We start from the raw sequence: 26946 nt of genomic DNA, 5'->3' as shown, positions 1-26946 counted from the left end.
AGAATCAAGTTGGCTCGCTTGGGCGCTGAGCTGTCGGCATGTTTCCATTGCGCCTATATGAGATGAAGGTAGTCAGGGCAGCCAAACACAACTGATAAAATTTCTTATCAGTCAAATGCTTTTACTTTTCTGCCTCGAGGGATTAGAACAGATAACCTCGAATGTGCAGAAAAATTTATGCAGTGTGCCCGTTTGTTCACTTTCTAGAAACGTTGCGCTGCCCATACAATGCGCGACTTTCACCTCATAAATCTTCATGCTCCAGGTTAATAGAGAGGGATTCATGTGTTGTTTCCTGAAAATTTAATGTTGTTTATTTTGTTCAAAAAAATAAAAGACGCGGCTAGCTTACCGATGTCTGGTAGCCTGGTTCATCTTAAAAAAAGAGAAAAACGCAATAAAAAACGCACACGCACGCGCGAACACGTACACACGCACGTGCACGCACGCACGCCGCTTGGCGAGAAAAAGAGAACAAGAGAAAATTCTGCACGCCTACAACGCATGGCACTTTCGGAAGAAGCTGATAAAGACTATCCTCTTCAATCCGAAGCAAAATACCCTTTTGTCAACGTGGATAAAAATGTATTTGTGAAGCAAAAATATTTTACTTTTTTGGTTTCGTGTCATTTCCTCGAAATGGCGAATATAACATCTGTAGTTGTAGTAATAGCAATACACTTTTTATTTCCTGCATCATATTGGTGACCTTTCTGGGTGAGGCTAAAGTCTAGGGCTCCATTAGCCGCTGCTTTTCTGTACGCCCGGTCGACTAGCCATCGCTCTTCATCCTGGCTTTTGCTGGAGAGATCGGCGGTTGGTAGTTTGCGCCAATACGTGTTGTTCATCTTTTCCTAACCATCGTGAAAAAAGTTGTACTATCCAGGGCACCAATATGCACCTAGTGTACATCACCAACTAGCTCGCACCTAAGCTACACTCTGGGTTCACGTTCCTCTCAGCCAAAGTCGTTTTTGCCACGGCTGCCACGTTGTTCCTGATGCGTGCAGGGCAGCGGGATATGCCACGGCGCACGCATTTGTCTCGCCTCGCGTATTATCAACGGCAACACGGGCCAAGGCCGAACACATCGCGTGATTAGGAGTTGTCGGGCAGGGAAATACCAAGCGCGCGCCAGCTTTGTGCCCGCTGGCGGATGACCTCTCGATGAGCAGCGACATCAGGATAGTGGAAGGAAGGGAGGGGGGGGGGGGGGGGGGGAGGGGTGCGAGAAGCAGACCATATTACCATCGCCTGGTTACTGACACCTCCGAGCGGATGCTTCTTCCGCTGGGTCCTATTCTATGCAATGAAAACACATTCGTCTTATACGCACGGAGCCAGTTACATGTCGCACTTTTACTGCCCGCTGACGATTGGCGAAAGTATTATTTTTTTTCTGTTTTGCCCGAATGGCTCTATAAGGGATTTTGTTGAAAATACTCTGGGACTTTTTTAATTTTATTTGCTTCCTGGAAACCAATTGAACAGTTGTGTACAGCATCCCACTGACGTGTGGACAAATTTACATCGGTCAAACAGGCCGTTGTATTAGTGAACGTTTAAAAGAACACGAACTGTCACTGAAGAACGAAACAGGTTCAAACCTGCCGCTTCACTGCAAGGGTCGCGGAAAAGAAGAAAAGAAGACCTGTGAACCAAGGCTTCAAGAAACCAGCATTGTTAGGAAGAGCAAAGACACAGTCACGCGTGAATTGATAGATCCGTACCAAATTAGAAAGAGTGGAAGTGTTTGTGTTAGTATCCCTTCTATCATGATGCATGAGAAAGATGTAAGTTTTTAGATATGTTTTAGTTTCCGCTGATTCACCTGCGTCTCCCCTGTTGCCGCCTTCGAGATCATGCGCATGAGCAGTCGCCTGTTATTTCCACCCTCCCCCCAGGCTATTTAAACAGCCGTTTCTGAAGTGAACAAAGTGTTGCAAGTAGCGCATGTCGTCCTCCTTTCTGTCTGCTGCCTTTATTGCTCTTGAATTCTAGAAAGAACGACATTCAGACGGCAGGACTGATATACCCACTTAGCGTGACCGACTGCCCGGCCTCTATGCCTACTAAAACTGTAAAAACTGCGGATGCGAGATTAAGCGATAGAAACCGAACAAAATGACATTGAATATTCGGCAAAAACCTTAAGCACTAATAAGCCTATATGGGAGTAAAAAGATGCCCAGGCTTAGCTTGGTTAAGCCAAGAATGCGTTGCATATTGCGCGGTCTTTTTGCGCGAGATATTGCTTGGCGGCACTCGATTTTGTCAGCAGCTTTTCCTCCGTGACGTATGGATGGATGGATAGGAGCGCCCCCTTTGAAACGGGGCGGTGGCCACCGCCACCATGCTCAGCCGTTCTTGTTTTTCTTTTTTTTTCTTTTTTCATTTCTTCTCTGTTTTCTTTTTCTTTTTTTTTTCTTGTTTACTGTGTTTGCAATTCTCACCAAGAATCGCCATCATCTTTACCTACGGTTTTTCCTCCGGCTGTCGTGGCGTCACGTCACGTGGTTTGGTGGCTGCCTGGCCGCGCCCAAGGGCTGAACTGAGTGATTGCAATATGCTACACATAAAAAGGAGCAAGCTATCCTCTAGCACGCACCCCTTTTAAAAAAAGAAAAAATGTCTGCATCCCAGGTTAATCTACATGATAACGAGGCCATCTAACCCAAGAGCAAACAGGAGTAGGTCGGTGAGCTGGGAGAGACCAATCTGAGAAGGCTCTCGCATTTCCCCCTCGGTGCTGACTCCAGCTGGTCTTCAAGACGGGGGACAGATTGCAAGATTTCTGCGGCTGTTAATCTGAGTTCATATTGTTTTCGCGCGTTGCAACTCGACGACCGGATGTAAACCTCTGTAAAATAAATAAGCGAAGTCTGAGAGAACGCTGCTGCTCCGCAGAGAAATGAAACCTGTTCGGGACCACCGCAATGGACGAACATCGTGCTTTTATCCCGAAGTTAAAGGGACGCGCAGGCATCTTCTTCCGATTATTTGTTGTAATTAAAAATCAATTGCCTGGCTCTTTATGGCTATGCTGACGTTTGTCCGGCAACAAAAGACGCATTTATACGCGGAAATATTTTGTTTAAATATCTAGCCGCGTGTCGATTCAAGCTCATCACGTCCTTACCGAAAAAGGCGGGTTGCGTCCGTTGAGAAGTGAATGGCGGTGTAGTGAAGCCTCTGGGATCCGCGTAAAAAAAAAAGGGTTTCTATGCACGCATTTTACTTGCGAAAGTGGCCGGTGTTGGCGCCACTTGTATTTCGATTTTTTTAATAGATTTTCTAGCATATAACAACTCTGTTTTAGAAAAGAGTGGTCTGTTTGTGATTAGAGCTTGGTACCTTATACACAGTTCAGCTTCTACTTGTCGTCTGTGTCCCTTGAAGATTCGCTGTTCATCACCTTCTGTCCTGCCCAGTGTGGCAGTTTCTGAGTTTAGCATGATACAAGCCCTGTCCTTTTATTCCCTACTACTACGCAATACAGATAAGGCAAATGAATATATTCGCATGTAGCTTACTTTGACCTCTGGAAAATAATTCACGTAACGCCGTAACGGCAAACGTTCTTGACATCTAGTGGTTAAGTGATCATGGTAGAAAAAGCGCTGACACAGGAGGAAGCAAGAACACAACACATGCGCTGACTAGCTACACAGGGAAGGATTGTGGAGAGCGTGTGTAACGACAGAAGCGAAAGGACCCGATGTAGAAGAAAAGAAACTCAGAAGACTGGAGAGTTGGACTTGTTGGTTTAAGATCATGGTTCAGGACCATGGCTAGTCAGCGCATTAGTTGTATCGTGTTTCGTATGTATCAGGGCTTTTTCTATCATGTTCTCAAACGAACAAGCCCAACCCAAGCAGCCCAGGTAATCGGCCCAATACTGTAAATGGTTTGGTTTGGTTTATTAGGGTTGTAAATGGAGGTCCGGCCTTTGTCAATACATTTCCAATGTTGGGCCGATTAGCTATGCCGCTTGGAAACTCTCCACTCTTCTGGTTAGCTGAGTTTAACGCGGCATATCTTGCAAGTTCTGCTCACGGAGGGGTGCATGGTATAGCTGCAAAAGGTTCTATTATCCGGACAAAAAAACACAGCGACTTCGAGTCTCTCATTATGCTGAGATGCTGAGAGCAGCATTAAGCATGACATTCGTGGGTTTTATTGCAGTGTTTAACCACTGCAAACAATTACCTTTTTTTTGCGATGTTGAAAGGATGGAGACGCGTGTTGCTGTCGTCATGGTTTATGGGCGTTCAACGTCCCAAAGCAACTCAGTCTATGAGAGACGCCACAGTGAACGGCTCCAGAAATTTCGACAAATTGGAGTTCTTTAACGTGCACTAACATCGCACAGTACACGGGCCTCTAGAATTTTGCCTCCATAGAAATTCGACCTTCGCTGCCGGGATCGTACCCGCGTCTTAAGGGTCAGCATCCGAACGCCATAACCACTGAGCCACCACCGCGGCTGCTGAACTGGCAGCAAACTAATTAAATTTAATGTCAGTAAACCTAGTTTCATTGACCAAGTGGCTTTGTTCGCATGGCCTACTGATCCAAATATTACATACTCAATGGGACCTTTGATCTCATTTGAAGAGTAATCGCTTTGTCTATGGCCACAATAGCTAGATTCGCGGCTGGCCCCAAGGTCCCACAGATGATAGCGTTTAGATAGCCGAAATACCTTTTTTTTCTCAGATATTTACAATATTGAGGGGCGAATCATTGTTGTTTGCCTTGCCTGATCTTGTCTCGCTGCCTTGAAAAGCTGAGCAAAGCTCAGCACGGCTCTGTTCACGGCTTTGTTGACTGTTCACAAAACAGTGGCTGGCTAGGACTTGCCATAAACTAATCAGGCGAGATAACCCGCACAAGGAAACGCGTTGGTGCGTCATCGTTTTGACGACAAACAAACTACGAATGCGTGAGAAAAGAGAGACTGCAGAGACAACGCTTGTCTACATGGATTTCGTGGTCATGTTCTTGGGGGCTCCGACGGACCGGCCGTCGAAGACGTATTTGCCAATGGCGTTCTGTAATGTGGGCAGTGCGTCCGCCAGCCGCCGTGCCAGCACCTCCTCTTTGCCACCTCCGACGCTCGTGGTGACCGTTTGGGGGCCGTTGGCGCCTCCCGTCAACTGCGTCCACAGGTACATCTTGGCGGCGAACAGGATGATGAGCATGGGCAGCGCCACCGACAGTCCCACCACCAGGGTGACGAATGGAGCCAGGGCCGCCATCTCTTTGGAGGACATGGCGCAGTCAGATGAGCTCGAAGGCCAGCGGGGACCTTGCTCCTGTGTCCAGATCAGCGGGTGGGAAAGGGGCAAGATGAGATTGTTAGGCTTCCTCACGACATAATGATTATTAACCCCATGAAGTGCTGTAATTTTAATTTTTATTTACATATCGCACCACAGCGCCAGTAGGTGGTACAGCAGGGGATCGCAGCATAAAAAAAAATATTCATTAACACATCCCAAATGTTTAGGCCAGAGTTTGACGGAATACCGTCTGGCGAGGAGCGAACATAGCGTAAATAACAAACATACACTCGCCAAATTCTTCAAAAAAGGAAACGTCGTTTCCTTTTTTGAAGGATTTGGCGAGTCTATGTTTGTTATTTACGCTATATCCCACATGTTTCATTCAACCGATTCCTCTCTCTCCAGTGGATTTGACAAAGGAGTCGTTAAGAACTGATTTTAGGCGGGAATCTGCGCACGAAAGGTTCAGTAGTAGCATTGAAGGACTATGGTAGTAGCTACCTTAGTCTTGTAAGTACGCGCACGAAGTGTCGGGGTCTTTCGAACACAGCCTGCGTCTTTAGCCTATTTGCGGAAGCATGTGGTCCAAACGGCCTTACGGGTTTATTCTAAACGCCCGACCGAAGAAAAAGAAAACTTTCCAACTAACCATCTAAGAGTGATGAACTTACAGTCTCACAGGAGGAAAGAGCAGAAAATAAAATGCGTCAGCGTTTAATAAAACATGCCTTGTACCTTTCGTGATTTTCCTGATACCTGTTGAAGAAGCAACTCAGCTTATAAAAATTCTCAGCTTAGGTTTCGACCCCATTCTTAACGAGAACAAAAAAAAAATACAAGCGACTGGACACTCCAAAGAAATCGGGCGTGCCTGCACGCCACTTGGTTTTAAAAGCCGGGCTGGTCTGCCTCTAATAAAGTGCGCAAAAGTACTTGAGACACTGAATAAAGTTCAGGATGTTTAAGGCATTCGAGATTAGCCGGAAACCAAAAATCACTTTATTATTTCCATTTTAGCTTACCCTAGGTTCTGTGCCATGCTCGCTTCACTGTTCGTTCCGCATTCGCAAGGAATCAGACATATATGCCTTAGGTAACTGTGGCATATATGTAACTGAATGGAACAGTAACTGAAAGGAATCTTCTAACCAATGATCAAATTTCAAAATCATCACTATCGGCATTTGTTTTAGGAATTGTTTAGAAACGTGTTGTCTTTAACTGTTTATACGCTCCATGGATCTAATTTGTATTATATGTTTTGTCTGTGTTATTGTTTTCATTATGTATTCATTGTATCCCACCCTGCTAAAATCCTCAGAGGGGATTACAGTATTGATAAATAAAATAAAAAGGTACGACCGATATTTCTTGCCCTTATCGCCCTCGTCGTCGAGCCATGGGCGCAAATGTGGGGAACACTTCCTCTTTTTGCCTGATCTAATCTGGGCGTTGAACTCCATAAAGGCGCCCACTTTTACTTTTACCAGCTACTCCGCCTGCGTTACTCGCGGCCGATGACCTGCTCAACATCGTTGGAATAAAATATCAGATCTACTGCACTAACTTTCTGGTTCACACCTACAGTGGATACATAACGTATAATTTGCTTAGTTTAGTAAACCGTTACTTTTTCGTAATGATGTGCTCGTGCCTACACTCTAAACACGAATACGCCTATACGGGAGTAAAAAAAGGAGTAAGTGGTCCTCTACCGCACTTCATTTTATAAGAGCGAGGGCGCTAAAGGACAGTTTTCTCCCTCTTGATTCCTTTCTCTTTACAGTGTATTTGAAAGTTGGCTCATATTGCTGTTGAACTTCTGCGTGTTCTTTTTTACATACCGAATAATAAAATGTGCTGTTTCATGCCCTTGTTAATACTCTATTATTAATGGCCTGCGCGTACCTATCGCTTTGAAATTTGAAATCGTATGATGATGTTATGAAGATTGAACTGTAGTCCCTTTCTGGCTGCAGCCAAGAATACCAATGCGGAGCTGTTGGCATTTTTACCCCTGTGTTATCGGAGAAAGAGTTGGAACGCGCTTGCGACAGCACCTCAAAGGGTTCAAACACCGATTTGGTTGAGGTGACCGCCGCGGCCAGGGGCCGAGGATCTTCATTTCCGTGAGTGGGCGTGGATCTAGCAAACCAATTATTCTTTCGGTTAACCTCCCTGCCTTTTCTCTTCTACATCCTCCTTCTCCTCCTCCTTGGTTGAGGTGTTTTGTAACCTTGGCAATAGCCATTGAATTAATTAGCTAAAGCGCATGACGGCTCGCCTGGTTCAACAGTGGCCGGATGTGAGCCACAGCCATTCTGTTTGCAACGGTAGCCTACCGTTATTGTCATTGTCTCTATCACCGAGCTCTATTTTTTTTTTTTTTGAAGGGACACGTTTACCGAGTCAACAGTTTGCTTTGCAATTCGAGGTGCTTCAACTATCTGCATGTCACCATTGCTTCCGGGTAGACGGGTAGTATGAGAGTTTTGTCGAGATTACTACGCGCATTGGCACATTATTATGTATCACTAGTCTCCCTCGCAACAACAGAAAACAATGCTTCCATTTTTTCCTCGTGAAGAGTGAGAAGTTGAAAAAATGTAAATTTCCGCTTAATTGAGCCCTATCCTGGTAAGGAGGCGTGTCGTTATTTCTAAGGCGCCGCGTGAAAATGTTGTTACGTGGCGGCCAACCGAAGAATGAGGATCGTTATCATCATCAGTCTGACTACGCCCACTGCAGGACAAAAGTCTCTCCCATACTTCTCCAATTAATCCTGTCTTGTGCCAGTCGTGGTCACTTTATCCCTGCCCATATAACTTTCTGCCGCCCCCTGCTACGCGTGCTTTCTCTCGGAATCTACTCCGTTACCCTTAAGGACCGGCGCTTATCTTGCCTTCCGAATACATGCCCTGCCCAAGCCCATTTCTTCCTGATAATTTGGAGTAGGATGTTCTTGTTCCCTGACCCACTCTGCTCTTCTCCTGTCTCTTAACGTTAAAGCTATTGTTTTCCTTTCCATAGCTGGCTGCGTTGTCTCGAATTTAAGGCGAACCCTTTTCGTAAGCCTCCACGTTTCTACCCCGTAGGGTGAGTACCGGTAAGATGCAGCTGTTACACTTTTCTCTTGAAGGTTATCGGTAAACTGCCGTTCAGGATATGAGAGTACTGCCAAATGCCAACTGCCAACCCTTTCTAACATGTGGTCATAACCTATCGCTCCGGATTAATTTGGACTCCGCGAAGTTGGTATTCCAGTGGTATCGAAAACTAAGCTAGCAGATTGGTGTCCTGGATTTGTCGTCCGCTGAAATGCGGCATTTCTGACGGGCTCATAAGGTGTTAAAGCTGCTGTCAATGATAATTGAAAATGGGCTGCAGGTAATGATGATGAAAAACGCGGTCGTCGAATTTCATAAACGGACTCCCAAGCTGTTGCTCCTTAGTGTCTACACTCTTTTGTAGTTAACACTGCGCTGACGCCGCTGAGGGGAAACACAAAAGAACAATAAAAAACACAACTCCAACAAACATCCAAACTCTTTTTCTCTTCCCCTGGGGCGAAGAAACGACACTGATGTGTGGTTGTACCGCTTTCACTACTATCCGAAACAGCCACCTACCTGTAGTCTAGATCACAGACACCTGAACCACGTGAGTATGTAAGCAGGTCAACTCGTGGATTCTGTGATCAGTGACTATAACGTATTCACGTGACCACGGAAGGGGTGAAAATCACAGAGTTTTGGGTAACGGCACACGTATTACTTATAACACCAATGACTTGCTGCTGCGCTATTATTCCGGCAACAATGTAGTGCGTTCCGTTAGACCTCCATCTCCCTAAACGCCGTCTAGCCGGCGAGTTAAAAACGATGAAGAAAAAGATCTCGACTTACGACCTGCAACGGCGTGTGCATTATGGTGTGGATGGGCAGCGGCTGTTCAAACGAATCCCCGCCACCCGATGAGAACGTATGCAGCCCGATGCCATGGGCTCCACCAATGTTTCCGCCCCTGTGGCTCGGTGGTAAAGAGTGGATGACGTGGTGGTGACCGAGTGGCGGTGGTGGCGGCGGCGGCGGCGGGGCTGGTGGCGCAACTGGCCCGAAGCCAGCGCCATTGCCACCTCCGTTGCCGGGAAGCAGGTCGATCTGCCAGATCTCTGTCTTCTTGGTGCCCGAGGCGGTGGACGACGATATCCCACTCGCTCCGCATGACGCAGTCGCCAGGAGCACGGCGATGGCTAGCAGGGGAACGGCCGCCTCGCGCCCGGACGCCCACCCTTCCATATCGCCGGTGTTTCCGCTTTGGATGAACCGTCCCTGCAGATGTGAGAAAGAGGTGTCGTCGATGCAATCAGTAAAGAAAACTGCCTCTGCATACTTGAAGAGTACGCAGTTATGCACTTTAATATCGATAATCCGAACTCGAAGGGGGCCAGGAATCATGTTCGAAATATGAGAAGTCCGATTTAAGAGGAATGTGATACATGTATGATATTCAACGGGAATAAAGAGGCCGTTCTTATACACCAAGTAGCACTAATTGAGCGAGTTCGAATTAATGATGTCGCACTATATTAGCGCAACATTGACAGGACGAAAACACAGGGGGCAAAGCTCATATTTACTAGTATTTCGACCCTCTCTGTGCGGCTCTGTGTGCGGTGGCTCAGTGGTTACGGCGCTCGGCTGCTGACCCGAAAGACGGGAGTTCGCTCCCGGCCGCGGCGGCAGAATTTCGATGGAGGCGAAATTCTAGAGGCCCTTGTACTGTGCGATGTCAGTGCTCGTTAAAGAACCCCAGGTGGTCGAAATTTCCGGAGCCCTTCACTACGGCGTCCCTCATAGCCTGAGGCGCTTTGGGACGTTAAACCACAATAAACCAATAAACCAAAGCAAAGCTCTCTGTGTGACGCCAATTTTTAGGAAAAAAAAAAATATCAACGCGTGTAGAATAGCAGGCTGCAGATTTCTCATGTAAGCTATGACAGAGGCTGGCTGGAGTTGCATGCCAATTACTATTTGTGAATGCGCTAAGTTCTGACGAAAACCCCGACATGGATGCAGAGAAACGCTTCTGACGTTTCGCCCTGCGAGCTCGCGCTGCTCTGTGTGTGCCTGTGGTTCTTGTCATCAAAACTGAAAAGCTTATTCAGGACCAGGTTTCAGAATCTTATTCAGAGCCCGAAGGAACGCCTAAATCTGCGTTGAAGAACACTGCCCATGAGGGTTCTATTCATATCAGCCTGGACAGCGTGAAATTCTCCACAGCAAACTGTATTCTCAAGTCTTTCCACCCGCTGTGAATGAGATTGCAGCATAGAGTCAAATGTATCGAGTATGGGCTCTAATACCACAGAAGACTTTCTGTCACGTAAGGATTAGTTCCTAAATCAGAATACGAGGTCTACAGGCTAGCAAAGGCACGCGGGCTTTAAACATTGTCGGATGTCGTCAGGTGACCCACTGAAACGTGAGAGCCCACGTAATTTATCCTATAGTCTTGCGGGCTGTGTGCACAGTTCGCGTGGAACAAGCTCCGTGGTGTGGATAGGTGGGGTTGATTTAGCGGATGGCAAGTGTTTCCGTACTATATGCAGAGCACCTAACACTGAAAGGAGAAATTAAGATTTGCATCGTTGTGTGCTCGCGATTGCGGAAATTTCGAAGATCATGCCGTAACAATAAGTGGAGGGAAGAATTATGTATTGACTTTTGGGCTGCAGAGGAAGCAAAAATGCAAGTTGCATTCGTGCCAAATTTTCACGCTAACACTTTTGAGTCCGTATGACACAGCTCAACTGGGCAATATTAAAAGGGCGCCCATGTCTTCACAGGAGCACAGTGCGTACATACACCCGTACAGCGAACATTGCATACGGGGCCGCATAGGAAGAAGTATAGGCTATTCAACTTGCCCAGGTAAGTTGGAAAAGAGGAACAGGAAGAAGGAGCAGACGAAAAAAAAAATGACGGTCGATTTGCGTAGCTTGGCTGTATGCGAATTAGGCCCCCTAGACCGCGTTTACATAAATGCGACAGAACGCCGCTTGCCACCTTTTCGAGAGAAAGAGCGGGTTTTGAGAAGGAAAGATACGACTCGTCCTCTACTCTCTTCTTTTGCTTTTTCCTTCAAAAAGTGGACGCCTGTAGGCTTCTGTCGCATTCATGTAAACGTGGTTAATGTCTGGCCATGTGATTCATGCCACACTCCACTCGCCCGATCCTATCTAGCAACCGCAGTGTGCTACGCCGTATCCCTTCGCCACTGAGAGGTAGAGTCGCCCCCCACGGACCTGCCCTTTCCCTTTTCAGTCTGCATACGTTGTCTCCTCCCCGCAAGGCTTCACACGCCGTCGCCAAAGCCGGTCAGGTCACGCTTTGCGCTGATGAGGGTTTTCATGCTAACGCATTAAAAGAAAGTAGCCTCGATAGAGTGCTTGAGATTTTGGGAGCTCCCGTAAGATGAACACCAGAGCAAAGCCGCAGTTAATCCGTCACCAACTGAAAGATGAATCGGTAGGAAGGCATGCACGCAGCAGTTTCATGTGTTTTGCAGATTTTCCTGCATTTTTTTCTCCTTAAACTGAAGACAATATGAGCGGCTCACTTCGTCACACGTACAGTGACGTTGGCACACGCCTTCGCAGAACACAGGCATGCCTGATTAGTGTTCGAGCGAAGTTATGAAGCAGTATTAAAATTTCCTAACAGATAGCGGCTGCGGAATAACCAGCCCATGAATGAACTCGCTTTGTAGTCGTCCCTGGATTATCGCTGATTAAAGAAGAGGTGTTACAAAAGAGCAAGTTGCTGGGCTAGTTGGTGCTGTTGCATCGTGGTGGAGCAGCGCAAAGGACGGGGCACAAGAAACAAGGAAGGACGTACACAGGCGCTGACTATCAACTGTTGATAGTCAGCGCCTGTGTACGTCCTTCCTTGTTTCTTGTGTCCCGTCCTTTGCGCTGCTCCACCACGAGGTGTTACAAAGCTTGTACCGAGCGCTTCCGTGTTCGTAGAAGTGAGAGTGATTGAGTCGCTATGATCGTGTTTTAAATGCAGGCTTCATGCGCAGGGAGAAACTTTGCGGCTTCTTCAACTTCTACGGTGGGTGCATTGCGGACACCCAGGCTGATAGCGAGCCACTGCGTTTGTGGGTTGCGAGATTTTGTCGTTCGTTTGAGCATCTCAGTGGCTAACAAGACGCTCGTTGTGCCGTCCTGTGAACAACGAGCGGAGCATTTTTTTACAAAGATGCCTTGGTAATGGATTTGGTATGCATTTGAATTTATATTCTAAAACAAGGAATCTATTGTTCGAACAGGGCGCTGGCAGTCGGTCAAGAAACAACCTGGTTGTGCACTTCAGAGACGTGCATTACAAGGTTACTGTGTTGTGGTTAGCGTTACCGTGAGCAAAGGAACCGATTGCGCATGCGCCACCACACACCATAAAAATACGGCAGGCTAATAAAATAAGTAATGTAGACCCCCCGGGGGGGGGGGGGGGGGATTTGGAAGTAATATAAAAGAATACATCCACTAACGCGAGATATAGTAATCTCTACGCATGAACGATATTCTTGTGCGGAGGTTTACCCGCAAAGTTCTTGCGCAAAAAAAAAGACAAAATCTAGCGGCACGTGCCATGAAGCCACTCTCCAAATGACGACCCCCCCCCCCCTCCCTTACTCCCCCTCCTACTCCCCCCCCCCTCCCCATGCAGAAACCACCATCATGTACATCGCGATTTCGATATATTCCATGTAGAATAATCAGAATATGCAAGTAAATGAATAAAATGTAGCGGCTGAGTGCACTACAGTAGGAGTGTACCGTAATTTAGCCTTGGCGAGGCGACGTACCTGACATTACACGAATACGTAGCAGCTTATATACCATATATAGCAACATTTTGCCGGAAACGCTGAAGTCTAGGCCTAATAAAGCGCGTAATCGGAGAGTAACTGAGACCACCTGCATCACGCGTATCCCGTCGGTCGGCACCTTGAGACAGACCGAAAACACAAAGGGTTAGCCGGAAAGCCTAAAATCGGTGGCGAACAGTCAGCTCGTGCGCGTCGGGTGCCAAGTGAACATCGTCACGTGAAGTTCTTCAATTAATGGTAGCTTTGCAATGGCGCGAGCTAATTTAGTGCACAAATCATGGAATATCTACAGTTCGCGAGATAACGCTGACTCCACACAACGGTATTATATGCATGGATGTCAATGGCCGTTCATGCGTAGCAGTAGCCAGTCTTGCCCAGGCATGCGGAAATGTAAACCCGGAAGCGCTATGCTATAGCTCTCTTTTCATCAAGCCAACACTTTATCTGTAGGTGCGTGCGCGTATGCTTATGTTTCTGTGTGTGTGTGCTAAACTGTGTCCTACAGCTGTGAGTATATACGTACGCAAAAAAAAAAAAGGTTACGCATACACTAACGTACACAATAGGCGGTTTTAGTTTCGCGTACGTGCAGATTTCACGTACGCAGGCGCGAGAAGTCTACGTGGCCTACGCGCATGTCGTTTGAAGCCCGTAGTTACATGTGCGCGACGCATGCCGCGCGTGCCCCGCGTTGTTCCTAGCGCCATCTACTACTAACAGACAGAGACACTGCTGTAGCCACTCCACAGCCGTACTCCATCTGCGGCGGCGCACTCTCCAGTCCGGCTGTGGCCACTCCAATTAGAGCACTGCACGGGCCTGAATTTGAGGCCCGAGCCCGGCCCGGGCCCGCGACCTGAAGCCCGAGCCCGGCCCAGGCCCGCGGCTTCAAGCCCGGGCCCGGCCCGGGCCCACTAAATTATCGCTCTAGTGAGCCCGGCCCGGCCCGTGAATGCCGGAGTGAAGCTCAGCCCGGGCCCGGCCCGGCCCGTTTCACAGTAACTGAGCAAGTAGACTGCTACTACACCGATAAGGAACTGGCCGACAAAGGTTCTGAAACCGCAGTTTGGCTTAAAGAAAGTTGGTTCTTTTTAACCCAGAAGGAAGTGATGAGTAGTTCTCGCCAGGCCCGTCTTTTGGAGACTGATATCGTGTAGGTGGGCAAAGTTAAACTCGGAAGTTCCGAGAGCCAAATAAAAAGGGCTGCATACACGCGTATTAGTCTACTCTGCGTTCCCCCATGATTGTAATCAGTTATATTCTGCCGCCTGCAAAGTATAAATATTAAAGCTGCCTAGCAAGCAGTAGGATGACATTTTTTTACTGAACGCGGTCTCACAGGTTGAGCTCATAGCCGAACTGGTCACCTTTCAGCAGAAACGAAAAGCTAAAATTCGCTGTGGCTTAGCTTAGTTAAGTCACAGCTGCGCCATGGTTCGGCTGGTAGTGTAGCTGGTGGTGGTGCTTGTGGTTATACTTGTGGTGATGCATCGGTTATACAATCCAGTCAAATCCAATCCAATGTAATGTAATCTAATCTAATGTAATCTCATCTAATCTAATGTAATCTAATCTAAGTAATGTGATCTAATGTAATCTAATCTAATCCAATTCAATCCAATCAAATGTAATCCAATCCAATCAAACGAAATCCAATTCAATCCAATCTAATCCAATCTAGTCAAATCCCATCTAATCTAAGGCCGCCGGTGGTGGCTGCCGCCACTACTCGCAGACGGCGCGAGATGGTCGCCCAGCTCTTCGGCGTGACGTCACACAGAGGTCATGCGAAAGGTCATTTCATGTGCACCGCCGTCGCACGGCAAAGGCTTGAAAGTGCAAGTAGTAAAGCTTTCGCTTTAAAAGGCTTGAGTATTTCATGGTATGTACTTGAAGACCATAAGCGTCCTAAACTAATATGTTCTTCCCTAATGCATTTCTAATAGTGTATAGGTATGTTTTGGGAACGCGAATGATCAATGGCCAATTAAGGACGGTTGAATTTTACTCTTACTGCACCGCGGCGCGGAAATAAATAAATCAATGAATAAAGCTTAGTCTTTTTCTCAGCGCGTACTATAACTCATAGCTCATCCGTGTCGCTGCTTCAATGCCGCAGTTCTGCACTTCACTCTACAATATTGAATGAAAAGTCGGACATCAGCCGTTTCTGCACGGATCGAAGCCTGGCTCGGGCCCGCAGCTTTAAGCCCGAGCCCGGCCCGGGCCCGCAACTTCAAGCCCGGGCCCGGCCCAGGCCCGGCAAAATAAATCATGTCCTGGCCCGGCCCGGCCCGCGGGCCGGGCCGGGCCCGGGCTTTCGGGCTGACCCGAGCCCGTGCAGTGCACTAACTCCAATACGAGAGCCAGAACCAAGATAGCTCAACTATGGTAGCCGAACTGAAAAACAGAAGATATTTGTGGCTTAAAACTTTATGCGAAGGTAAGAATGTGTAAATTGACGGCGAGTACAACAGTTTAGAGCACGATATCGCGTCGAGGGGTTAGCGACGAAGCTGTTTACACCGTGAAGCGGAGGACAAGGCGCCGCCATGTTGTCAACGTTACCTACGCAAGCAACGCAAAGACTGCAACGTAAAATCCGAATCTCTTGTACGTTCGTGGGACTTACGCACACCCTTTGCGTTCTGCGCATGCGCACTGTTCACCTGTAAGAGCGCTTAAGCCACGTTAGGAGGGGAATGCGATAACATCAGATTTCACATTTGTCGCAGCTTCTGTTGCGACTGTGTTATGCTGTCACGGCGCTGACATTTACATGTATCGTAATTTGTTTTTCTTTTTTTGGATTTTTGATTTCAATTCTATCTCTAGGTTGCTCTCTAGAAATTATGTTGCTCACAATCCAGTGGCCAGGTTGCCTGCCACCTGCCATGGTGGGTATGCTGGGATGACGTCACAAGGTCGTGTGACCTCTCTCAACCAATAAGGGTGGCTGATCAGGGCAGGTTGCGAGGACGTCACAAGGTCTCATGATATCTTTTATCCAATCAGCGAATTTCATCTTGGACATTGGCAATGTTTTGATGGGAAGTCAACTATCATACTATCGCATTAAAATTTGGACGCCAGAGTTAGGACAACGCAACGCGAAATTCAGCGACATCCGGGCCACAACTGGAATGTCACGGCGCACCGCACCGCGGTGTCTTCATGCCATATCCTTTTTTTTTGTTTTTAGCGGATAAACCCACTACGAGGTCCTGAAGCCGATGCTCGTTTGCCTCCCAGCTGCTGCACAAAGTGGGGGAATCTTGCGACTAGCTTACCGTTTATTGCGTCAGCACTTACAGTGGATATTGCCGGTATGTAGCCGTTGTATGTTTTTCGTTATGAACGTGTGCATAAAAGGCGTGCGTGTAATCTTTGTTTTTATTTTCTTTCGCATGGTTTTTGATGCGCGCGTAGCTTTTTTATATCCGATGGGTGATTTCGAATATAAAATATTTGGGCGAGACAGTTTTGTCTACTTTCCGGGGCAGGGTGTGAACATCACGGCGTCTCATCATACAGAATGCGGATTTAATCTGCGAATATGCGCTGATCAGTATTAAATGACATAATTAGTAGAATGATAACTATAGATTAAAGTTCTAACTATTATAACTGATTATATAATCAATGCCCCCATAGTTACGGGGGCACTGAATCTTGTGCCTTTGACTAGCTGAACTGACCAGAGCAATTGCTTTCGTTCCTAACCAAAATCTGTTCGAATTCGCTCTGCGATTAACCGGCGTCATGTACAGGTAGTTTTTTTATTTGTTTTACTACAGTGGGCCTTTTTAAAAACAATTAAAAATAAAGGTGCTATCAACATTGGTACGAGCGTCGCACTATACTAATAAACAGACACATTATACTGAGAACAACTCTCACCGATTGGTTGCGACTGACACCCCGTACTAACATGCAAGGCCTCTGTAAAGCCTTCCTCATTATAATAATGATGTTACTAAATTCAGTATTGCTAAACTTGCAAGAACGCGAGCTATTACCTTCAAGGCAAACACTCGGCCCCTGAACCTCGAAAAGAATTCGTTCCGGGCTTTGCGTTGAAACTGGCCGAACATACATCGTGTGTTGGGTCGAGAGAACAACAGTTCTTTGATTCTATGACGCAGCGCAGATCTGGTATCGAAACGTTGACCTTCGACGATTGTCTGCGAGGGAAAGAATGCGACCTGCGCTGCGGAGGCCGACTTTTGCAACCGGCGAATAAAGCGACGCCGCTGTTACGTGACCCAGATACGTCGCACAGGGATTTGACGCCGGCGTAATGTAATATCCGGCCGCGAACAATGGCCCCTTTAAAGCGCGATGAATATGCGCCAGCGAAAGGACGGCTCTTGTTTGAGCGCGCGCACAGGTATCGGTGACAGTCCGCTGAAAGGAGACCGACTCGAGGAGGAGGCTTCTTTTCATACCGCCTGTAGCGAGTTTTACGTGGGTGAAATGCGTGTTCTGGTGGAACGCTGTACTGACATCACAAAAAAAAAAAGAAGTGGGAAAATAACACAGCGAGAGTTAGTCAAAACATGCTGCTGTTATATAAATGCTTTAGGAGTCGGGGCAACAGTTTCAGTTACTTCCACAGCGCCCAGTAAGAGCAGTACATGTTTTTGCACGGTCGTACGGCCTCTAAAGCTGACATTTCACGCAGTTTTTTTTTTGACGGCTTCTTGGAAAGATAAACTGTTGTCTAAGACAGGAACGTCCCTCTGGATCTAGATACTTATAATGTGCTACTCTGTGCCAACAGCAAAATTTGTTTACATTTAGTGCAGACACTAAAATTTTTCGAACATCTGTTTACGACGAAAGCCTTCCTTTGTTATAAATATCAAAATAAAAATATTCAATGGACACTTTGCAACAGCAACGTTTGAGAAGAAGCAGGCCTGGAATGATTCAAAGTGCAGTGTTGTAGAACGAAAATGTGGTTTTGTTTCTCGAGTTGGATCGCAGTGAAGTGAACAGAAATGATCATTGCAGAGCGTTTTTATTATTTTGAATACCTTTATTTTTGCCACTGGGCAAAGGGGGGATGATATACATGTAAGAGCGAACATGTTATAACTGCATAATTGCGATCTATCAGTGAGGCGTCAGGCTCACTGGCTCGAATACGCTAAACAGCACCTGCTTTCAGCGAGGATGTATAGCGTTCGCGATGCACGCTACTGTGACTTGCAGATCTGCCGACTGACGTTGAAGCGTACTTTTATGCTAGGCACATGACGCTGCAAACTGCAGCCAAGCAACAGAATCAGTTTCCGTATCTCCGCTAATTGGTGCGGCTCTTGTACGACAATACCTACACCCAAACGTTCAGGTCTCTCTGTGAAGAGGAACAAATTACCTCATTTAAAGGAATGGGGGCAGAGAAGTTTGATTCCACTTTCTCCCTGTAGTAGAGAATATATATTTACTGCAAACAATTGCATTTGAATATGCAGTCACGGTAATGTCACTCTGCACTGTACAGCTTTTCTACTCACGCTTACCGCGTATTTCCAGCGGTTTTTAGCTGATCAATAAACATTCACAGGGCTGTTAAACTATAACATGAAACAAAAAACTACTGTCGCTTGATTTAGATAGACGTCGATAATGCAGCTCTAATTTTGATCTCGCCGCAGTACCAGTTTCTTCGAAGCTCTGGCTCGCAGTACATATAATATTTTGCACTATATCTTACTTTTCTTTTAATGGCACACTGAAATATTACCCGATGGTTACCGCTAACCCAAGAGCAGCGAGTCACAATGCAGATCTGCGCCATTTATCAACACTGCCCAAACGTTTCTATTGACTAACCAAAAGGCACGGACGCGTCGGGTGGCTATTCTTAGGAAACCATTCTTCATGTGGAATACGAATGGAAAGGCCTATTATTAGAGCGTTAGAAGCGTTTTCACGCGCAAATTCTTCCTCGCTGCACCAATCGTATAAATAAGGTGGAAATAGAATCAATCATCGGCCATTTAAATCTCTGTTGTTATATACATTTTCTACACGTTTAACTTTGCATTGACCATCGCCTGCATTACCTGCGCCGCGGACGGAGACGCAGATACAGATAGGACAAGCAGAAACTTTCAACTTTATAAAGCTCGTTGGCTTGTTAGGGAATTAAACTGAAAGTTAGAGCCCAAGCTGGCCCACTTCTGTGCATCCGTCAGCATTTTTTCGCGCTGGTTTTAATTAAGCACCCGCTTTGCCAAGACTAAGGTTCTTTCCCAAAGACTGACGTCAGGGGCCGTGTTCTACAAGCTGTCCATTTTCTGTTGTCCATTTCGCGACCGTTCGGTCGCCTGTCAGTGGTATTCATACGCTTGAATGCCGACTTCATAGGCTGCATATCGCAGGAAATGGCAGCCAGTGGCCAGGTCTGGTAACCTGCTGTTGACAAAGCGCTGTAGTGCATCTCACTAGTGGCTGCATATCGCAGCAAATATCAGCCAATGGTTAAGTCCGGTCACCAACAGCCCAATGGCCGGGTCGACTTGCCCCAGGCGCTTGAAGGGCGCGAGTATATCTGAGTGACCAATGACAGAGGACCGAATGGGCGTGAAATGGACAACCGAAAATGGACTGCATATAGGATACGTTCCCAGAATTGTGAGGTGAGCCTGGTTTCCGGCATACGTGTGGTCTGGTTTTAACGCATGACGAAATGAATAGGTAGCTCCACGAAGGAACTAATGAGATCAAAAGAAACAAAAAGGCAAGCAAAGAAAGAAATAAAGGAGGAAACAAATGGACAGACAGACAGACGGACGGACGGACGGACGGACGGATGGACGGACGGACAGACAGACAGACAGACAGACAGACAGACAGACAGAACGACAGACAGACAGACAGGCAGGCAGGCGGACGGACGGACGGACGGACGGACGGACGGACGGACGGACGGACGGACGGACGGACGGACAGACAGACAGACAGACAGACAGACAGACAGACAGACAGACAGACAGACAGACAGACGGACAGACAGACAGACAGACAGACGGACGGACAGACCGACAGACAGTCGGACGGACGGACGGACGGACGGACGGACGGACGGACGGACAGACAGACAGAGATGTTAGGGTGGGCTTGTCTAAAAGGAAAGTAAAATAATAGAGCCCGGCCCGCACCGCTTAGAGCACAACGGGCTTAGACAGACAGACAGACAAACAGACAGACGGACGGACGGACGGACGGACGGACGGACAGACGGACAGACAAAACAAACTACGTAAGGAGATTGATGGCGCCACCTGAAATAAAGCAAAAACAGAGGAATTGCTTTCGCACAAAAGATTGTCGTACCTTTTAAGATCTTCGCAGATGTCCTCTTGCCCCCAGCGGTGTGGAATTTCAGATGTGCACAGAGTACCGCCTAGCTCCAAGGATGTGCAGTCATTGGAGACGTTGACGAGGCAAGGTCTTTTCGCGCATTGACCCTAGCGTGGTAGCTGCAAGAGAGGACGAAGAAAAAAAAACTATGAGAAGAAACGAAGACTGTTAAAGGTTTCAAAAACTGTGACCACTTTGGCTTCCTTCAAGGGACATAAAGCTAGAGAAGCAAGGCTCAAATGCCCGCGAAAGAACTGAAATCATCACGCCATTTTTGCTGCTGAACTGCAATTATGAGAGACGCCGCCAGGCGCGCAGCCCCTCAGTTAACGGTCGCGGCCGTTGTCTTTTCCCGTTCTTTTCTTGCCGCGTTGGCTTTGTCCTCTTCTGACTCGGCTGCGCGGAGAGGTCGTGTTACCTATTATGTTGACACGAGAGAGGAGCGAAACCCAATCGCTTTTTTTGCTTTGCCATCATTGCTGAAGATCCTTTGTTTAGCTATCGTTGCTAGACGCTGGCGCTAACATGACGGAGTGCGCGTCGGCCTTCTACTTCGTTGCTCCGCGCAGATGATAGAGGACGGTGTTTGGAAAGAGGCTTCCTTCAGCTCGACGCGTGAGGGAATTTTTTGGCGCTGCTTCCGCAATTGTGAACAAAAATTTCCTGTTTTCTTTTTTTTCGTTGTCTCTTTTTCTCACTTTTTTTTGTCGTTTCCGTCTCTTTCTTCTTCTACCGCGACAGCTAGCAGAGAACCTTGCACAGCTTCCAACGGTGCGCAGCGAATTGACGTCGAGGCCCTTGAATGCTTGCATTCTTGCCCTGGTGCTATCACCGGCGCAGGTGGATTGTCGTGTTGGTACGCAGTGGTTAGGTCACGAATGATTCGGAGTCCTTCTGAAGGGTGCGAGCACAAGCAACAGGCTCCAGCGCGCCGGCGACGGCAACAATATCATAATTAGAACCGTGCATGAAAAAACACAAAAATACAAATGTACTTTCGCGTCGTAACAAGGCATGCCGATCGCTGCACTAAGGCGACCACATCTATGCAACGTAGAAGAGCAATGACACACAAAAAAAAAATACGTGTAAGCACAGTCGGCGTTCTTTTATTCACATCTGTGGGGGGGGTCTGCTTTGTGCGGTGAGAGGGAATGGGGTTTGCGTATGCCCTTTGACCCAAGCTGACTTTAGAATCATTCAGCAAGGGGCAGTTTCATGGGAGTACCCACATATGTTGCTGTGGCCCACGTTACGGGATAGCGTGTTCAAGAGGCTTGACGATCAGCTGATGAAACCTTGTCCCCGGCATAAATAATGTGAGACTGTATTCAAAACCTCTGTGCGTGGTGCTCTTCGTCAAAAAAAAAAAAAAACCTCGCTTCAAGTCATAGGTGTCTATACCCTTTTAAATGCCGCCCGCCACTCCATATAGTTTTGTAACGAACATTTTGACATTTTGTAACGAACCGAAGAAGTCGTTTTCGTTCAGGGTTTTCGGCCTTCAGTCAACGGAACGGCAAAAAAAAAAAGTTATGGCGGGGCCCTAATTCACCAAGTACAAGGGCAGCTAGCGATGATGATCAAGCTGTTTCACTCTCACGTAACCTTTGTTGGGGAAGCGGCGTGGGTGCGCGTGCCGCGAACAGTTTAAGAAAGGTGACTCTCGCGAAGAAATTTAATTTTTGGGCATCCAATATTTGCGCTATTCTTGAGTTTACGTTGATAGATACCTGGGAGTCCTCATACCACTCCTTGCGCAGTGGTGCAGCGGTTAAGCGATGCGGCACTGCCCTGCGATGGCAGGTGCTGCCACCGGTGGGGCTCATTGGACCTAGATTGCTATTCCCGAGCAACCTCTCGTGACCAACCAGCAGTTTAACTGCCTCCTGCCAAGACAGTGCTCAGTTTGCTCACAATCCGGTTGACAGGTTGTGATGACGCCACAAGGTCACGTAACCTAGGTGGGTCACCTAGGTTGGTTATCCGGGGATTTTTCGCTCATAACGCCGACGACGACGACACCGGATTTTGTGCAAAACGGGAGCCTTAACTCTATCGCGTTGAAATGTTGCTTGCTGTCCCGTGTAGTGATTTGCCCCACTCTCCTCTAGTTAATTTCGGCTGTTACATCATAACATCCTCGGTATGAAAAACCACTTAATTGTTTCTCCTGCCTTCCGGTCAGTATGCAACTGATTTGTTGAGAGTTAATGCCAGTTGCACAGCACTCGTTGCAGGAGAGCTGGGAACGCAAGGTGCACATTTTCACGAGTGCGTAGAGAAAAGCACCGCAGCATAAATTGCTTTGCACTTCCTACCACGATGAGCAGCATTTAGGAATTCTATTTGTGACGTGTGGGAACATAACAAATACGTTCTTGTTTGTCCGGATGTACCAGTCACGAAGGCACGTCGTTGAACAACCAAAACAATCTTGTTATTCTGCTACATGCGCATGAAGATGGGTGTACCATGTATACGACGGCGCTGTTTGTTGCAGGTTTGCTATGGAGAGTTCATCCCCCTGTTATTTGCCGTCCCCATCCGTGATGTGAATACCTTCCCCAGGCTGATGGTCAGCATGCCTGACATGACGTGGCGACATTTTCAACGAGGTAGTCCCAGATGTGAATACCTCAGGCAGCGCCAAGCTGAGAGTAGTATATTTGTCTTACTTGCCGGCGTCTACGAAATGAAGCACGAGATTTGCTAAGCCACTACGACTTCAGGGTGGCTGTATGGTGATACTGTTATATTGTTATATATACAGTCATTGTTACATTAGGACACTGTTAGACTCTCATGTGGTATTTCTAAACTCATGTTTTTTTCTCAATTACTCCATGCTTATCATCGGCCGCACTCAGCGTCCATTCCCGCTATTGATAACTTAGATGCGGCGACTCTGAAGCCGATCACAATGAGTGAAAAATTATAATGCGATAGAATTGGAATAGAATTCCACAAACACAACGTCGCTCGAGCGCGTCGTTCGCACAGTCTGAAAAGCAGAAAACCCACTACACTTGCTCACAACAGTTAATACGAACCCGTGACCAAAGTCATGGTGCTGAGAGAGGAACGGCTTGCCAATGGGACTATTGTTTGCAAGGTTCCTTTTTTCGATCCATTCTTTTGCGATGCCGCCATAAGCAAGCCCCACCAGTGAAAACAGAGTGGACAAGTGACATTGCTTTCTATCAATTACCCTGTGGTCACAAGCTGCAGCCACCGATGATGAACGGATAAAATATGGAATCAGGAAAAAAAAAACGTTCACAATTGAACATCAACAACCCCGGAAACATCAACAATAAGGGTTCCGCGCGCCTAGAAACTCAGTGGTGGGACTGAAGCAATATTTTCAAAACTGGCTGTTCCTTTCCCTGGTGGCCGGAGGTTTTTGAATTGAAGGAATCTTTTCGGATCAAGCAGGACATACATGATATACAATGTGTGATGAAAAAACCGTCACTCCTGGTGTATTCCAATCGGCGATCCAGAGCAAGTTTTCTTGCTCCGCGAAACCGAATAGCGAGTTTCAAACGGCGATTTGTATTGAGATTCTGAATTCTGATTGTACTGCGACGAATATCTTGCTCCTTCGCGAATTCGGAGAGCTGCTCCCGATTACCGTTTGGAATACGCCTCAGTATAGACTGAGAAGAGCCATGCGATATACAGTCTGCGCAGCGGATGCCATTGCTATATAACGCTGTATTAAATAAAGTTTAGATGTCCAGCCCTTGTATAAAGATAAGAGCCCAAGGGGTCTGCTTCTGGGCAATGCTTTGTGAGTCATCAAGCATCCCTAGCGTTCCATACAAATGGGAGATGAAGTCTAGCTCCCAGTACGTCAAAAGACAGGACTTCTACAGGGACTACAAGAACCCCACTACGCTGCTCAGAATCAAACCGTTCACTTTTGACAAAGGCGTTATATTCAGTTGCATTCATTTTACCGCCGACGGCCAAGTTACACGGCGGTATCATCGCTTGCGCTTGCTGCGAATTCCTGCCCATACGGGCGAAATCCTTCTCCGGAAATGTCCTTGGGCGGCCGTCCACTTCGAAGTACGACTACAACGCCCACCGATCGGCGGCCGTCCGCCGAGGAGCTCGCTTCGCGCTCATGCAATGTGGCACGCGTTACAACTTACGCAACGCCGAGTCACCGACGTTAACAACGCCGGCGAGCGACGACGTCGGCGGTTGCGCGCTTACCGTGGCGAGTGCGTATCGTCCTTGAAGCGGCGGCCATGCAGGCGTCTCGGGGCACTCTGGGCAAATACGGGGCTGGGGGCGTCGCTTTATAAAAAAGCCGGGGTCCGCCCAGGGACAATGGCGGGAGGGCGGACAGCCTGCCGGCCACCGCCGCGACACCCGGACCTCGGCCGTGGACGCAGCGGCCGTGAAAAAGCGTCACATTTGCGCGACTGCACGCGCGCACACGCGAGACCGTAAGAGCGAGGAGAGGGAGCGATGGCCGGGACAAAGTGAAATGAGTGCGCGAAGACGGTGTCTGTGGGCCACCAGGGAGGGGAGGCGGTGCACGTCCAGGCAAGGGTGACATTTCTTTTTTTTTGAAAGGCGAAGTTTAGAAATGCCCGCCGATTGAGGGATGCCTGTACCGCCAGATCACCTAGCTTGTGCTGGCGGGTAAGGTACGGCGCCAGCAGGCAGCAAGGCATCCAACTGTGGGCCACTATTGCGTAGGTGAAGCATTTCATATGGTAGAAAGACGCTATTATACTGGTACGTACACTTGGATGCCGTTTTCAGATATTGGATCCCCTACACAATGCTGGTTAACATCTCATCAACCTGATTAGAGCCGCTGTAGGATAAAGACACACACACACACACACACACACACACACACACACACACACACACACACACACACACACACACACACACACACACACACACACACACACACACACACACACACACACACACACACACACACACACACACACACACACACACACACACACACACACACACACACACAGACACAGACACAGACACACACACACACACACACACACGTACGCACGCACGCACACGCACACACACACACACACACACACACACACACGCGAACGCACGAAAGCTTACGCCGTGCGCATACACACGCATGCACGCGCAAACACAGATGCACACACGCGCACGCGTGCACGAGCGCACACACACACGTACACACAGGCACTCACACATACACACGTCCACGCATGCACGCACACAATTGCTCACTCACTCACTCACTCACTCACTCACTCACTCACTCACTCACTCACTCACTCACTCACTCACTCACTCACTCACTCACTCACTCACTCACTCACTCACTCACTGACACACTCACGCGCACTCATTACGTAAATACACCCTGCACCACACGCTCAGGTACGCACTCGGAGCAAGACAGAATGCAAGTCAGGAATAGGGAGTAGCTATATTTTTGTTTCGCGGGATCGTGCACGAAAGTCGTGAACTTGGAGATGAATGACCGGCCTACAATGGAAACTGCTTACCGTGTGCGTGTAGTTGTACAGAGCGGTCACCGTAGAGGGCTTCTAATCATTCTATTCGAACCATTCACCGACAGTAGTCTTAATCCGCTGTACTATAAGCATAACTGTCGTTCGCAAACATAAGTAGGTTAGGTACCATGCGACGACTGGCGCTATTTCATTTGTATTTTAGTCTCGGCTGATATGAGATCTTAAAGCCTTATGGGATAACGACGCATCGAGGAGGAGTTCAGAACTTCCGTGCATGTCGACGGTAGACTCTTGGACCATGTTCTTACAATTCTTCTGGCTGCAAAAGCGCAACGCAATAACAGATATTTAGTCACGACTCCAAAGAAATGCCTCAGTCACAGCGTACATACGTATGTAAAGATAACGACCAAACTGTGTTCAAGCTTTTCATTCTTCTTCATCATTCAGGTCGATAATTAGGCTTGGCGAAAATATGCACATTACATCGACATGCGTTCACAATTGGCGAGTTTTTCTGGCTGCAGTTAGCTTTTCTTAACCTGGAGCCGTGTACGCACTAAAGCGTTTAAATGCCATGCTTTTTTTTCTCCTCGGATACATACGCAAAGATTTAGGGAACGTCAAAAATTATACTTTTTTGGTGGGGAGAAAAACAGGGCAGCGGCCGCTACATAAAAAGCTCGTGCTGATGTGTTGTATGCCTGCTGAGAAGCAGGTCGCCATTTAAGAGAGCGCAGCCTTCAATAGCATTTCGATGAAAAAAGGTTAGGCGCAAAACAGCCTTTTATCGCAACCTAAACGCGATCATGGAATGACATGACAAGGCAGTCAAGATCATACTCGAAATTTGGAGGTCGTGAGTTCAG

General features: G+C 47.6%; 1 protein-coding gene across 1 annotated transcript; it reads right to left on the bottom strand.

Moving 5' to 3' along the window:
• Nucleotides 1–4934: 4934 nt before the first annotated feature.
• Nucleotides 4935–25050, bottom strand: LOC149371624 (uncharacterized). Its single transcript, XM_089585207.1, has 4 exons — nucleotides 24792–25050; nucleotides 20538–20683; nucleotides 9194–9619; nucleotides 4935–5318 (listed from the first exon to the last, which is right to left on the bottom strand). Exons 3-4 carry the CDS (start codon nucleotides 9584–9586, stop codon nucleotides 4980–4982), a joined length of 732 nt encoding a protein of 243 aa, XP_089441333.1. The 5' UTR covers nucleotides 9587–9619; nucleotides 20538–20683; nucleotides 24792–25050; the 3' UTR covers nucleotides 4935–4979.
• Between the last annotated feature and the right edge of the window lie 1896 nt (nucleotides 25051–26946).

This window comes from Amblyomma mixtum, chromosome 1 (genome assembly GCF_055824585.1).
Source record: "Amblyomma mixtum isolate Tamu chromosome 1, ASM5582458v1, whole genome shotgun sequence".
Taxonomy (NCBI): domain Eukaryota; kingdom Metazoa; phylum Arthropoda; class Arachnida; order Ixodida; family Ixodidae; genus Amblyomma; species Amblyomma mixtum.
This window is presented reverse-complemented; position numbering and strand designations above follow the sequence as displayed.